General features: G+C 46.2%; 1 protein-coding gene across 6 annotated transcripts in view; it reads right to left on the reverse strand.

Annotated features, from left to right (window-relative positions):
* Positions 1–9066: 9066 nt before the first annotated feature.
* The window catches only part of KCNIP1 (potassium voltage-gated channel interacting protein 1), a 356720-nt gene continuing 352376 nt past the window's right edge, over positions 9067–13410 (reverse strand). For 3 of the 6 annotated variants that reach the window (XM_032628578.1, XM_032628582.1, XM_032628583.1), the window contains 3 exons: positions 13208–13312; positions 12235–12297; positions 9886–9933 (listed from right to left, as the gene is read on the reverse strand). In XM_032628578.1, the coding sequence (XP_032484469.1) occupies positions 9886–9933; positions 12235–12297; positions 13208–13312 (216 nt within the window). Of the gene's footprint in view, positions 9934–12234; positions 12298–13207; positions 13313–13410 lie in introns of all 6 variants that reach the window. The other 3 variants (XM_032628580.1, XM_032628579.1, XM_032628581.1) reach the window with 2 other exon arrangements.

Raw genomic sequence — 13410 nt, forward strand, 5'->3', positions numbered from 1 at the left:
TTTCCTGACAAAACCCAAAAGTAAATAAAGGAAGATTTACTGAGTACCTGCAACTTGCCAGGCACTTGAAATGTTTAGTACTGACAGCAACCCTGAGAATTTTTTCTCATTTACTTTTGATGAAAACAAGGCTCAGAGGGGCCAGATGCTTAGGGCATGCTGGAGAAAGGATTCCAGCTCTGGGCTGTCTCTCTCACTGGGAAGCCAGACCTTCTACTCCATTCTGCACACCCTGCCAATGGGCAGGTCCTTCAGATGCCCAAGTCTGTGGCTGTCTGTCGTGGAGGCTGAAGCCAGGACTAACAAGTCCTGGGCTGGGAAGATTACCTTTTCCTTCAGGTTGCCTAGGATCTTTCAATCACCAGAAGAAATGGAGACTCTGGGGACATCGCTATTCCTGGCCCCTTCATCCCAGCCGCACTTCAGCCTCAGAGCACCAGATGGGCCTGAAGGAGGCAGTGGGCCGAGGCCTTTGTCTGCATCCGGTGCCTGCAGAGGGCAGTCTCTGATGTGGGTGGGAAAGGACGCTGTACTTGGGAGTCAAAGATGCCGCTTCCAGCGGGCACCACCAACAACCGGGTGTGATCTTGGACAGGTCTCATCACTTCTCTGAGCCTTGGCTTCTTGGTCTGTGAAGTGGGACCATATCCTCACCTCACTGCCGTGTGGGCGGGATAAATGAGTCACCCTGTGAAAGTGCTCTAAAGGGAAAGCAGGGTAGGACCTGCTGCATGATGTGCAGGACTCAGAGTAATCATAAATGTGGGTTCCCTTTCAAGGCGGTGGCTGCGGAGCGGGACACTAAGCGCCGGGCCCTTGCAAGCACGGGGTCCCCTGCGTGCCCAGACGCTGAGGTTAGGGGCGGTGCGGCGCATCCTTCCCTTCGCGGCGGCAGCTGCGCACCGCCTCGGCTCCTGGGCCTCATGGTGAGGCCCAGGCTGAGGGTCCCGCGGCTTGTTCGGAGGGGCGTCTGCTCCATCTAGCGGCGCATGGTGAGCAGCGCCGCCGCGCGCACCCAGCTGGCCACGGCCTCCCGTGTTCCACTCACCCTACGTGGGCGAGGGAGTGCTTCCGAGTCACAGCGGCGGCCTCATCTTCGTTCCGCATCTCCCATCGCTCACCACGTCCTCTGCATTGTCCTCCAGGGTCTCACATTGGCCCTTCCCGGTCATTAGTTCCTTGGTCCACTCAGCCGCCACTCACTCCCCATGGTTTTGGTCAAATTCACTGAAGTCCCCACCATCCCTCCCAGAGCTGGTCCCTCTTCGGCCTCTGGAGACACCCTCTCTTCAGCTCCATTCCCGCCTGCATCTCCATCTTCCTCGGAGCCCTGCGGCTCTCTGCCACCTCCAGAGAAAGCCACTTCCCTCGGCCTGGCAACTGAGGCCGTCCCCCTGGTAGCCCCAGCCTGACTCCTCACCATCCCCATCTTGGCCTGTCCATGATCCTTTAAACATCCCTGGCTTCCTGACACCCGTCCCTGACTTGGGGTCCCCTCCTCCTGCCTGTGGCCTCTCCAGGTCCCACCTCTGCTGGGAAGCCTTCCAGACTACTAGAATCCTCAGGGGTGCCATCCCCTTTGTGTGAACAGCAGTATGTTGGTGCTGCTGGAGTCAGAGGTGGCCAGTTCGGGGGCGTGCACAGAATGACTCTTTGTGAAATGACTTACATTAGCCATTTAGAATGGCTAAATGTTGTTATGGCCATTATTACCATTATTAAATTCTGTATCCATTAATTACTAGCAGTGACCTTGGGCCCCTGATTTCACTTCGCTGAGCCCCTCCCATCTGGAAAATGGGGATATTTTTATTCCTACCACAGAGGATTATTATGATACTAAATGAGGCGCTGTACAGAGGTGCTCGGCATGGAGGAGGTGTTCAAGAGAGACTAGTCCCCTCCCTTTACTCCATGCTCTGGCCGCTCATCAAATAATCCCTTTTCATAGTTCCTTCTTAGTTAACCAAAATTATTCTGCCTCTCTCGAGGCAGAATGCCTTCTTCCCAGGGGACTTTAGTCTTTTCTCTTAAGGCTTTCAACAGATGGGAGGAGGCCCAGTACGTTATGGAGGATAGTCTGCTTTACTCAAATTTAAATGTGAATCACATCTACAAAATACCTTCACAGCAACATCTAGATGGGAGTTTGACCAGAAACTGGGTACAATGGCTTAGCCACGTTAACACATAAAATTAACCATCACAGTGGGCTAACACTTATCATGTAAAGAATTTATAAGCTCATTCATTTTGTTCCTCCTCTGCCTCCCCGTACACCTCTCTGCTTCCTTTTCTCCATCTTTTACTTACTTTCTAGCAGCCAGTTTAGTGCCTCTGTTGCTCTCTTCAATAGAATCCACAATGGTCCATCTTTCTCCATCTCTCCCCAAGCACTCACCTATTCTGTGTCAGCATGACAGTGAGGGCCTTTGGCTCCTTGGACTGGGCAGGGAGTGGGGGGCTAGGAGACAGGAGGATTGGGTACTCTTAGTTCCCAATCCTCTGCCACAAAATCCTGGCCACCCCTCAGGTGTTCTAGTATGGAGAAGGGGCCTGGCTTGGGCTTTGGGAGGGGGGTGGAAGTGGTGGACTGCATTTGTCAGGCTTCCTGGTGGGGGTAGGGAGCGATGTAATATAGCTGGAGAAACTTGGCTGGAACAAAGTGGCCAGAAGACAGACCAGGGAAGGTAAGATGATGAAGCTTGTTCATGTAAAGTGCTTCTTGAGGAGCGGAGGTCCCAGAGTGGTAGGTAAACCATGAAAGCTGTTGGTGGTGTGACCTGGGATCCCAGACCAATTTTTACATTTTTTTCTTTTTTTGGGCACACCGTGTGGCATGTGCAACTTCCCTGATCAGGGATTGGACCCATGACCCCTGCAGTGGAAGGATGGAGTCTTAACCCCTGGACCACAAGGGAAGTCCCCCGAGACCAATTTTAAAAAAACCTGTAAAATATAATTGACATACAATGAACTACACATATTTAAAGTGTATAATTTAATATTTTTGATGTATGTATATACTCATGAAATCATCACACAATCAAAAAAAAAATACATCCATTACCCCCAAAAGTCTCCTCTCACCCCCTGGTGACCTCTCTCACTCCTTCTGTCCACACTGACCCTCCCCAGCCCCAGACGACCACTCATCTGCTTCTTGTCACTATAGATTAGTTTGTGTTTTCTAGAATTTTATATTAATGGATGTATACAGCATGTATTCTTTTTTGTCTGGCTTCTTTCATCAGTATAATTATTTTGAGATTCATCCATGTTATGTCTATCAATAATTCATTTTTCTTTATTGCTGAGTTGTATTCCATTATATGATGGATACACCGCAGTTTGTTTATCCACTCACCTTGTGATGGACATTTGGCATTAGCCTGGTATATTACCACCACTTTCTAGTGGGGAAAAATGGTCATAGAATTTAGGGCAGAGGTTGTAAATTGATGACCTCTGAGCCCAATCCAAGCTCAATCCCAATCTTACACTTGTTTGGTTTGGTCTGCCTGGTGTTTTTAAAATACTGAACTACTTGCCAGAACATAGAAATTCAGAATTTTAGGGACTTCCCTCGTGGTCCAGTGGTAAAGAATCCACCTTATAATGCAGGGGACCAGGGTTCGATCCCTGGTCGGGGAATTAAGATCCCACATGCCTCAGGGCAGCCAAGTCCGTGCGCCACAACTACTGAGCTCGCAGGCCTCAACTAGAGAGCCTGCGTGCCACAAACTACATAGCCCATGCGCTCTGGAGCCCGGTGCCACAACTACAGAGCTCACGTGCCCTGGAGCCTGCATGCCACAACTAGACAGAAGACCGTGTGCGCAACCAAAAGTCCTGCATGCCTCAACGAAGATCCCATGTGCTGCAACTGAGACCTGACGGAGCCAAAATAAATAAATAAATAAATAATAAAGGAAAAAAAAAAAGGAATTCGGATTTTCAACTTTCCCTGAAAAAATTGTTAGGTCTAACACACAGGGCCCAAATTCCAAAAATATGGCAGCAGTCCCTAGAGCTGTGATATAGTTTCCTCCTTCGCACTGGGTATATATTCTTTGGTTTTCAGCTCATTTCTTTAGTCTGCTTTGCTCTGTATACACATTGAACCTGGCAGTTCCTGTCTTAGTGGTTAAGTGCAGCAGTCCGAAAGTCCTGGTTTCAAATCACTCTACGACTTCTTAGGTATTTGATCATGGTCAGGTTATTTAATCTCTCAGTAACCTCATCAGTAAGTGGGAATAATAACAGAACTAATTTCAGGGTAGTGAGGATTAAATGCGTGAGAGCATGACGTAAGTGTTCTGTAAATGATATTTAATATTGTTATTATATTATTGTTGCAAAGTATCAGTAGGTGGCAGAGCAGTGTAGTGGATGTGGCACTAGTCTGGGTTTCTGGGCCCAGCTTTGCTGCAACCCATCTGTGTAGCTGTGGGCTTTGTTTGCTCCATCTGTCTTGTGAAGGAGTGGGGCTGGGGTCAGTTAGCAAGTGTCAAGTTGCAAGTTACAGGAGGTTCAACTCAAACTGCCTTAAATAATAACAAATGGGGCTTCCCTGGTGGCGCAGTGGTTGAGAGTCCGCCTGCCGATGCAGAGGACACGGGTCCGTGCCCCGGTCCGGGAAGATCCCACATGCTGCGGAGCGGCTGGGCCTGTGAGCCATGGCCGCTGAGTCTGCATGTCCGGAGCCTGTGCTCCGCAACGGGAGAGACCACAACAGTGAGAGGCCTGCATATAGCAAAAATAATAATAATAATAATAACAAATGAATTTATTGGTACATACAACCAAAACACTGGCAGGACATGTAGCTTCAGGTGAAGCTTGATCCAGCAGTTCAGTGAAATCCTCAAGGAGTCCATTTGTTTTCATCTCTGCCTTGACTTCTGTGGTGTTATGTTCATCTATAGGTTGACTTTCCTACAGGTTACAAAATGATTGCCTGTATGTCCCAGGGCTATGTGCTTTTTCATTCATGTCCAGCAGGAAAACTAGGGACTTTGTTTCATCGTTCTCTGTAAACACCCTAAAATTCATGATGATTGCACTGGCTTCAGTCTTAAGCCTACCCGTGAACCAATCACTGTGGCCAGGGGCATGGGAGGAAATGATTAGCCTAGACTAGGTCATGTGCTCCATTTCTAGAACATTGAGTACAGTTAGCTGTCAGAATCTCATGGGTCATCAAAAGTCCACTCAGTGGGGCTAGCTACTCCTGAGGTTTTCCCCTTCTCTTCAAGATCTGGGTTTTTTGCAGAGGTTGTTGAGGTCTGCCAATTAGATTGCGCCTTATTTTGATGCGAAGGGACTTATTTCAGCTCCTCTAAGAAACCCATATGGGCATCTTTGTGCATGTTTCCCTTTAGAGGAAGAGTAATTTGGCTTGAATTCATGGATTTGTTTTCATTGCTTTAGTTTTCACGACAGCCGCTTTCTAACACCTTCTGGTGTTTGTATATAATTACAGCTAGTTTTAGGAATAGGTGGAGAAGGTCTTCATGTTCTCTAAGATATGGAGCTGGGCATGGATTTTGGAGTTTGGCAGGCTTTTAAGCCCACTTCCAGCTGTTGTGGGCAGTTTCCTCCGTGTCTCTGGGCATCCTTTTTTTCATCCGAAGAATAGGTGCCTAGGATACCTACTTTACAAGGTTGCTGCGAGATTCAAGTAGGATCTCAACCATAGAGAGCCTGGTGCCAAGCAGTGGTCCCCAGTCCAATCTACATTTCCTCCTGGAAGCCTCTCCAATGGGCCTTGCTGGCCTCTGCTCAGAGGATTTATTCAGAGATGGGATGTTAGAGAACCACAGGATTGGTCATGATGGGATTCTCCATTTCCACAACAGATCTGATTTCCTTAATGGAACAAGAGATAGAATCTCAGAAGCCTGAGCAAGAAGTCACAGCAAGCCTAGGCCCAGATTTTGTATAAATGCCTGGTGATCTCCCCCCCACCCCTGAGATCACGTCAAGCTCAGCTAGGAGGAACCTTCCCTCCCCACGCTGTTTAAAGCGGCCTCCCAAGTCACCCCAGTCATTTTCTATCACATCACACTTTTGTTCTCTTCATGCCACTTTACCCCAAATCATTTTATTTGTTTTCTGTTTCCTCCCATTAGAAAATAAGATACATGAGAGCAGGACACATATCTGGCCTATTCATTACTTGTTTTAGGTTAGGTTCCTCTAGAATCCAGCCCTGGGACAAGGATGTGGGATTCAGTAGTTTATCTGGGAGGGGATTCCAGGAAGCAATGGTAGGAGAATGCAGGAAGTGAGACAGGGAAGAGAAAGAGGTCAATAAGGGGTGTACTTTTGAGCAGATTACTATTGTGGGTGATTGGGACTTAATCCTAGTGGAGAAGTCTGGGAGAAGGTATAGAGTCCTTCCTACTGAGGAGAGGGGTCTGGGGTATTGATCCACCAACTCTCATTGGTCACTGGCTAAGGGCTACTCCTGGGAAGTGCTAACTACCTGATTCTCCCTGCCTGCCCTGCCCACAAACAGAGTGGGGCTATCTTGGCCACAGTCTGTCTGTGACAGTCAGAGTGACAGGCAAAAGGTCCCAGGCATTTGCAGCCAGCAGCCGTTGAGTCCACCTGTGCAGTCAGTGAGTGCAATGCGTGTCTGTTAAGGTATCTGCTACACGGTTGAATCCCCGTCAGCAGGCACGATGACTGGCAAATAGTGACAATTTGTTGGATGATTCGGGAGGAGCAGGATCCCTCCAGGAGGCCAAGAGGAGGGTGTTCCAAGCTGAGAACCTCATTTCTCTTAATACCCCAGTTGCTGAGGGATGCACGGATTCACAAAAGCCCAGGCCTCTTTCTGTTTCTGTGCTTCTGTGGAAGCTGCAGCATTTATTTTTCCCTTGTTCCTTTATTAAAAGCTTTGATGAGTGGTGGCCCATATCCTTGCAGTTGCTCCAACAGGTTGTCCTTTTCTCCCTACCTCACCAGGACAACCGACTTCCTTTCTGTTGCTTATTCGTCTTAGGACAAGTTTTGAATCTTCCTTCCATTCTGATTTCTCTCTGAATATCTCCAGATGCTGATTTTCCTCTCAGTTTTGGGTGCCGAGGACTGAATTGGGCATCTTACCTGTGGTCTGGCCAGGACAGGGAGAAGGGCAGCAGCCCTTCCACTCTTCTAGGGCCAGGGCTCTCAATTCTAGGTGTACACTGGAATCACCTGGGGAGCTTTTAAAGCATATTGATGCTCAGGGCCCCACCTCTAGAAATTCTGATTTATAACCTGGGATAAGGCCCAGGCATTTGGTACTTTGAAAATTTTCCCTAAGTGTGCCTCCCCAAGTGATTTTGATATGAAGCCATGGTGGATAAACACTGGCCTAAATCTTACATAGGCATCAAACAAAGGCATCTGAAAAGGTCAGAGGTATGTGTAGGTTCAGGTGCAGCTTGATCTAGCAGCTCAATGGTCTCATCAATTTCTGGTTTATTTTTAAATTTTTTATTAAAAAAACCTCTTTGCCTTGCCTTCTGTGATTCTGGTTTCTCTCCCCTTGGGTTATCAGATAACCTCTCAGAATTCCTAAATCACTACCAACATGTCCTAGGACTGCTGTCTCATTCATGTCCAATAGGAGAGAGAGCATCTTTGCCCCATTGTTCCCAGTGCAAGTCTTGAGATTCATGCTGTGTGGACTGGCATAGGTATCAAGCCTAGCTCTGAACCAATCACTGTAGCCAGGGGGATGGTTCAGGTCCTGTGCTCCATTCCCAGCACTGGGTATGGTCCCCATTGTGGCTCTCTATGCACTTTACAATCGTGTGGGCAGCTTCTAAGGAATTCTGATGCCTGGGTTCTACACTCAAGAGATTCTACTTCAATTGATCTGGGATGGGGCCCAGGTGTTGGCATTTTTCAACGTTCCCCAGGTGATTATGATATGCAGCCAGGGTGGAGAACCATGGCCTAGACATTGTACAGCCTCGGGATTCACACCCCACAGTGGAAAGGTCACAAGAATAGGTCACAAGAATAGATCGTCTGCTTGGACCTAAGTATATGCCTTGCTAGGGGCCAGCCACATGTCCAGCAGCCTTAGATGACCACATGGCTGCACTCAGGAAGCTCAGCTAGAGAAACAGAGCTGTGGCCTCTGTAATTTCCAGCCATAAAGCAGCAGCAGCCAATGGCAATCAGATTGGGAATATTTCATCCATGCAGAGGTGTGGTGACCTGCTCTCGCTAGTGATCCACGGGTACCTGGGGCTTTTCCCTTCTCTATATCTGTTTTCTCCTCTACTATTTGGATTCAAAGAATGCCTTTGCCTCTCTGAGCTGACTGGAGATGAATGAGATTTGTGTGAGGGACTCTCAGTTCCTTGGGGCGAGGCAGAATCCCCTAGTAGGAAGGCTCTAGGAGAAAGTGGGAAGAGTTTAATCTCTCTATGGAGCTGTGCTACCTTAGGCAGTTTCCCTTACTTCTCTGAGCTTCAGTGTGCAAACCAGCAAAATGAAGACTCTACCTCCCAGAGCATTCTGCCATGAAATGAGATAATAAGCCCCTAGTGCAGCCCTTGGCACATAACAGGGGTTCAGTAAATTGCTTTTCTTCCAAGAATGCCACTGTTAGCTCTTAATCTTTTAAATGTGATGTCAAATGAGGAAACCAAGACCCACAGTGTCCAATATAAACAATCATTTTCTGTTTATAGGCTGAAGCCCCTTGATCAACTCCTGGACTCCAAGTCCCTCAGCAGGGGGTCCTGACCACCTCTTCATCTCTGTACCCCCAACCACACCATGTGAGGCTCCAGACTTTCTATACCAGAGGGTCTTGGGAGTGACGCTTGTTCTGGAAGGGGGGGTGTTGTGAAGAGTCTCATTTTTAAGCTGTATTTGCTTATGGTCACAGTATTTGCATTTGAATCGGATGTTTGCTTGGGGGCAGGGGAGGGTGATGTGCTACTTGGCACAGTGCCTGGCACAATGTAGGCACTAATAACTGGATGCCAAAGGAATAGGCTAGCCTTCCCTTTCACAGCCTACCTCCTCTGCCCAACGTCATGGATGAAATGAAGATTAAGAGTGTAAGAAATAGTTCTGTTTATTGATTAGAAGATGGTATAAAATTACAGCAATTTGCAGGCATCCTGGGCTTTCTGGGAGGGTCATGCAGTGCTGGGCTCTAGCAGGAGATGGAGGGGAGGCATGGGCCACTGGGCATTGGCTCCCTTCCTGTGCGTGTTAAGGGACTTGTACCACCAGCATAGATGCTAATATGAGACAGCATTATTGTCCTTGCCTCTGGAAACAAAGGGCATGTGCAGTTTGGGTCATCAGACAATGCCATGCTTAATAATTCAGTCCTATCCTACATACATTAGGCGCTGGCTCTCCCAATCTAGTCATAGTAGATTCTAATTGTTCTGTATAATACTCATTCTTCCCACCAAAGAAAGAGAAACAGGCACATTGGTTTGGGAGACCATCAGAAGCTGATGTGCCTTTGGCTCAGGTCATCTTGCTTCCAGATACATCAAGGTCTGCTGGACTTGGAGGCAGTAGCCTGGGGCACGCAAACAGAAAAATGTGCACTACTGTTGAAGCTCAAGCAGAGGGACCTTCCATAGGGCAGCAGTACGAAGAGATGAGCATGCTTCCAAAACAAACCCGATTTCATCTTGTCTCTCTCAAGAAGAGGGAGGAAGAAGAGCTGGCAATCAGAGACTGAGCCACGTGATCCTGGGTTCCACAAAATGTCTCTGCAGAGAAGTCTTCCAAAGTGCAAAATGTGTTTCTGTCCCAAGAGTCCGCGTGTAAAATCAGAAGGAGGGCCGATCAAGGTGTTAAGTTGGTTGTTTAGTAACGTCTCTGAGAGCCGAATGGCTGTGTTCACAGTTACATGACATTTTGGAACAGCTGGAGGGACCTCATGATGTTGTCATCCTGGGATGGGAGGAGGGGGAGAAGAGGATGGTTAGAATTCTCTGAGGCTTCTCCCTGAGAAGCTCTGTAACTTCTCAAATCTCCAGAGCAAATCTGCAGAATGGGTTTCCTATTCAGAAAGAACGCTGCAAGGGTATGAGAAACAGGGAGTAAGGGGTAGGTGGGGACCTAGAAAGTGAGAAGTTCAAAGGGAGAAGCACCTTCTCTGGCTTTAAAGAGGAATTCAGAAAAAAAAAAAACCCCAAATGTTCCAGTAAACAAGTGAGGACTACTTCTTTTAAGAAGCTGTGGGCAATTGCATTTTTATCAAATGTTTGTCCTATACCTATGGAGATGATCACATGTTTTTTCTTTTTTATTCTATTCTAGTTTACATTTTTCTATTGTATATCCTCTAAGGAGTAAGTATGGAATGTGGTAAATCCTCAAATATTTAGATATTAAACAACACATTTCTAATTCCATGGGTCAGAGAAAAATATTTTGAATTAAAATATAATGAAAATGTGACATATCAACATTTTGGGGATCTAAAGCAGTACTCAGAGGAAAATGTAGCCCTTTAAATGCATATATTAGAAAAGAATGGTTGAAAATCAATGATCTAAACCTCCATCTCAAAAATCTAGACAGGAAACCTAAAAAATTGAATTAAAATAAAAAAGCAGAAGGAAGGAAATAATTTAGAGCACACATAAATGAAATAGAAAGCAGACCTAAAGTAGAGAAAATCAATAAAGTTGATTATGGGTATTTGAAATCTTTTAAAAGTTTCTAGAACAGGGAGGTATAATTGCCTGACAGTTAAGTATATGGATTCGGAAGTCAGGCTGCCTAGATTCTAATTCTGGCTCTGTCACTTATGAGCTGAGTGACCTTAGGCAAGTTACTTAGTCTCTCTGTGCCTCAGTTTCTTCGTGTGTGCAATGGCATTGATCATAGTATCTACTTATAGGGTGGGTTGTGAAAAAGAAGTGAGTTAATTAATCAATATTGCTTGCTAATGTGAGAAACTAAATTGATTAAAAAACTGTTAAGCAAAGTCAAAAAAGCATGGTACACTAGGGCATGGTATTTAAAATTAGAATGATGGAGTTCAAGTTCCATCTCTATCACTTATTGTGCTTTAACCACATCTCTTAACCTGCAGTGCCTCCGTTTTCTTTCAAATGGGTATGATGAATACTGATGTTCAGCTAGTTCATAATGATTAAAGTGTGGAAATGGTTCTAATCCTGTTGGTAAATAGCTGCTGACCTGAGCCTCTCTAGCTACCTGGCTACCTGGTAACTGGTCCAGAACCCCTAGACTACGGAAAGATCCATCAACTAACAGGTTAATACCAACTTTAGCAGGGGTTCTTTAGGGCACTGTTCCAGGGCATTGATCAAAGTCAGTTAAGATTGATCAATTCTCAGTCTACTCTAGTTATTAAGTATTTTGACTATATAGTGACCCTACTGCTCAGGGTTTTTTACACTACGTGAGGTTTACTTAATGTACCTAAAACTTGGTAGGTGCTCACTACATGTTAATAACGTCTCCCCAGCTTTCTTGCATTTGCAGTTCTTATTGGCTGGAACTCAGAGTAACTGTGCACCTTTCTGAGAAAAGGTGGGAGTATAAATGCATTTTTCTAAATTAGAGGAAAGCAATTATTTCCAGTTCAGTCTCTGGCTGACTCTGGGGCCAGTTTATCCTTTTAGCAACATCAACATCACCCTTGACCTTCTGAATGGGAATCTGCATTTTAACAAGAACTTCAAGGAGGCTGGTTTGCACATTGAAGTTTTAGAAGCATTGGTCAGGGCACTTTTGTTAACATGAAGATTTCTAGATCCCCATCCCAGATCTAGAGTCTCTGGGTTGAGGCCTGGAAATGTGCATTTTTAGAATCATCCCAGGCGATTCTTATGCACACTATGGTTTAAGAATCACAGCTTTAGATTTTTTTCCAGCTACTCCCTTTGTAGTCTGGGGAGTGGGTCATCAAACCAGAGGGAGACTGAAAAATGACAGTGCTGCCCACTTGGAAGTCTGTAGTTTCACAGAGACCCCCTCTGGGCTTTCACATCCCCCTTCTTAGTCTGTGTGGCTCAGCCTGTGCTTAGCCAAGACTAGCCACAGACCAGTCTGAGGAGTGGAGATTGTTGAAATTCTGAGTTGTTGCTGGTGATGGTGATGCTGGTGGCTCTAATCTGAGAAACTGCAGGTTTCTCATTTTCTCCCTTCTGCCTGTCCCCAAGCCCCAGATTTCCTTTCCCAGATATAGAAGTTTTCTGCCCCGAGATCTCTCCTTACCTCCTGACAGGATTCAAGAAATTCGTCTAAAGTCACGATGCCATCTTTATTTTTGTCCATTTTCTGAAAGACCCAACAAGAAGCACTTTAAAGAATCTGGTGATAGGCATTCCAAAACTTGCTTTCTGTTAACCAACATTCCCCCGAGAATTAGGACGGTCTTTCACTGGCCAGACAACTCCACCCAGGCCCTGGTTACAGCACTTTGACCCCCATGAGCTTCCTTCAAATTAAAAAACTTGCTGTAGATGCTCATCTTCTCATCACCAGATTATTCTGCTGACACCCTAACATGCCTTTCCCAGTCTCACTTCTAGCCTGTCCATTTGGCAGAAAGAACACTGGACATGAGAGGTTCTACTTCTGTCTCTGTCACTTACTGTGTGACCTTGAGTGAATCTTTAAGCCTCTCTGAGCCTCTGCTTTTCCCATCTGCAAAGTGAGAGGATTAGACTAGAATGAGCTCTGATGTTCTCTGATACTCTCCTGCTAGGTTAATTTTTTTTATTAGCACACCATTAAGATTTTGCCACTCTTCTACTCACGGACTAACAGCACCTACTTTTTACCAGAGCAAGGCTAAACTCTTCGGTCTAGAGAGCTCACCCCAGTTTCCAAGCCACCCTAGTTTCCACCTGATTTCCCCTTACTCCCCAGACACAAATGCTTAACACCTACACAGATGTGCTTAATGACGTCTTCTCTGTTTACTCTGATCCCCCAACCATTTTTATGGAATTTAGAGTCCATACTCTACCACTTATACTTAATAATATTCTTCCTTATTCTCTTCTGTAGTGCATACTTGTCCATTTAATGAGATAATCTATTCCTGGAGGGCAAGATATCTTGTAATTCTTTTCTGTTTCCTACCATCTGTAGTGCAGGCCTGGACACAAACCACTGCTCAGAGGCTCGTGGGTTGACTGATCTAAGTTGAGCTTGAAGCTCACGCACAGGTGTGTGCTCTTACCTGGAAGAAGACATCCACGTGCTGCCTTGGAGTGTCTTCTTTAAGCACAGGATACGTGTATTTCCCCATCATGTCATAGATGGCTTTGACAATGTCCATCATCTCCTGGAGAGGAGACATAGAAGCACACAGTGTGGGAACCAGGAAGTTAAGCTCCTCCGGGTGACAGTCTGGGGCTCTTTGTCTCCTTTGAGAATGAAAGT

This window comes from Phocoena sinus, chromosome 3 (genome assembly GCF_008692025.1).
Source record: "Phocoena sinus isolate mPhoSin1 chromosome 3, mPhoSin1.pri, whole genome shotgun sequence".
Lineage (NCBI taxonomy): Eukaryota > Metazoa > Chordata > Mammalia > Artiodactyla > Phocoenidae > Phocoena > Phocoena sinus.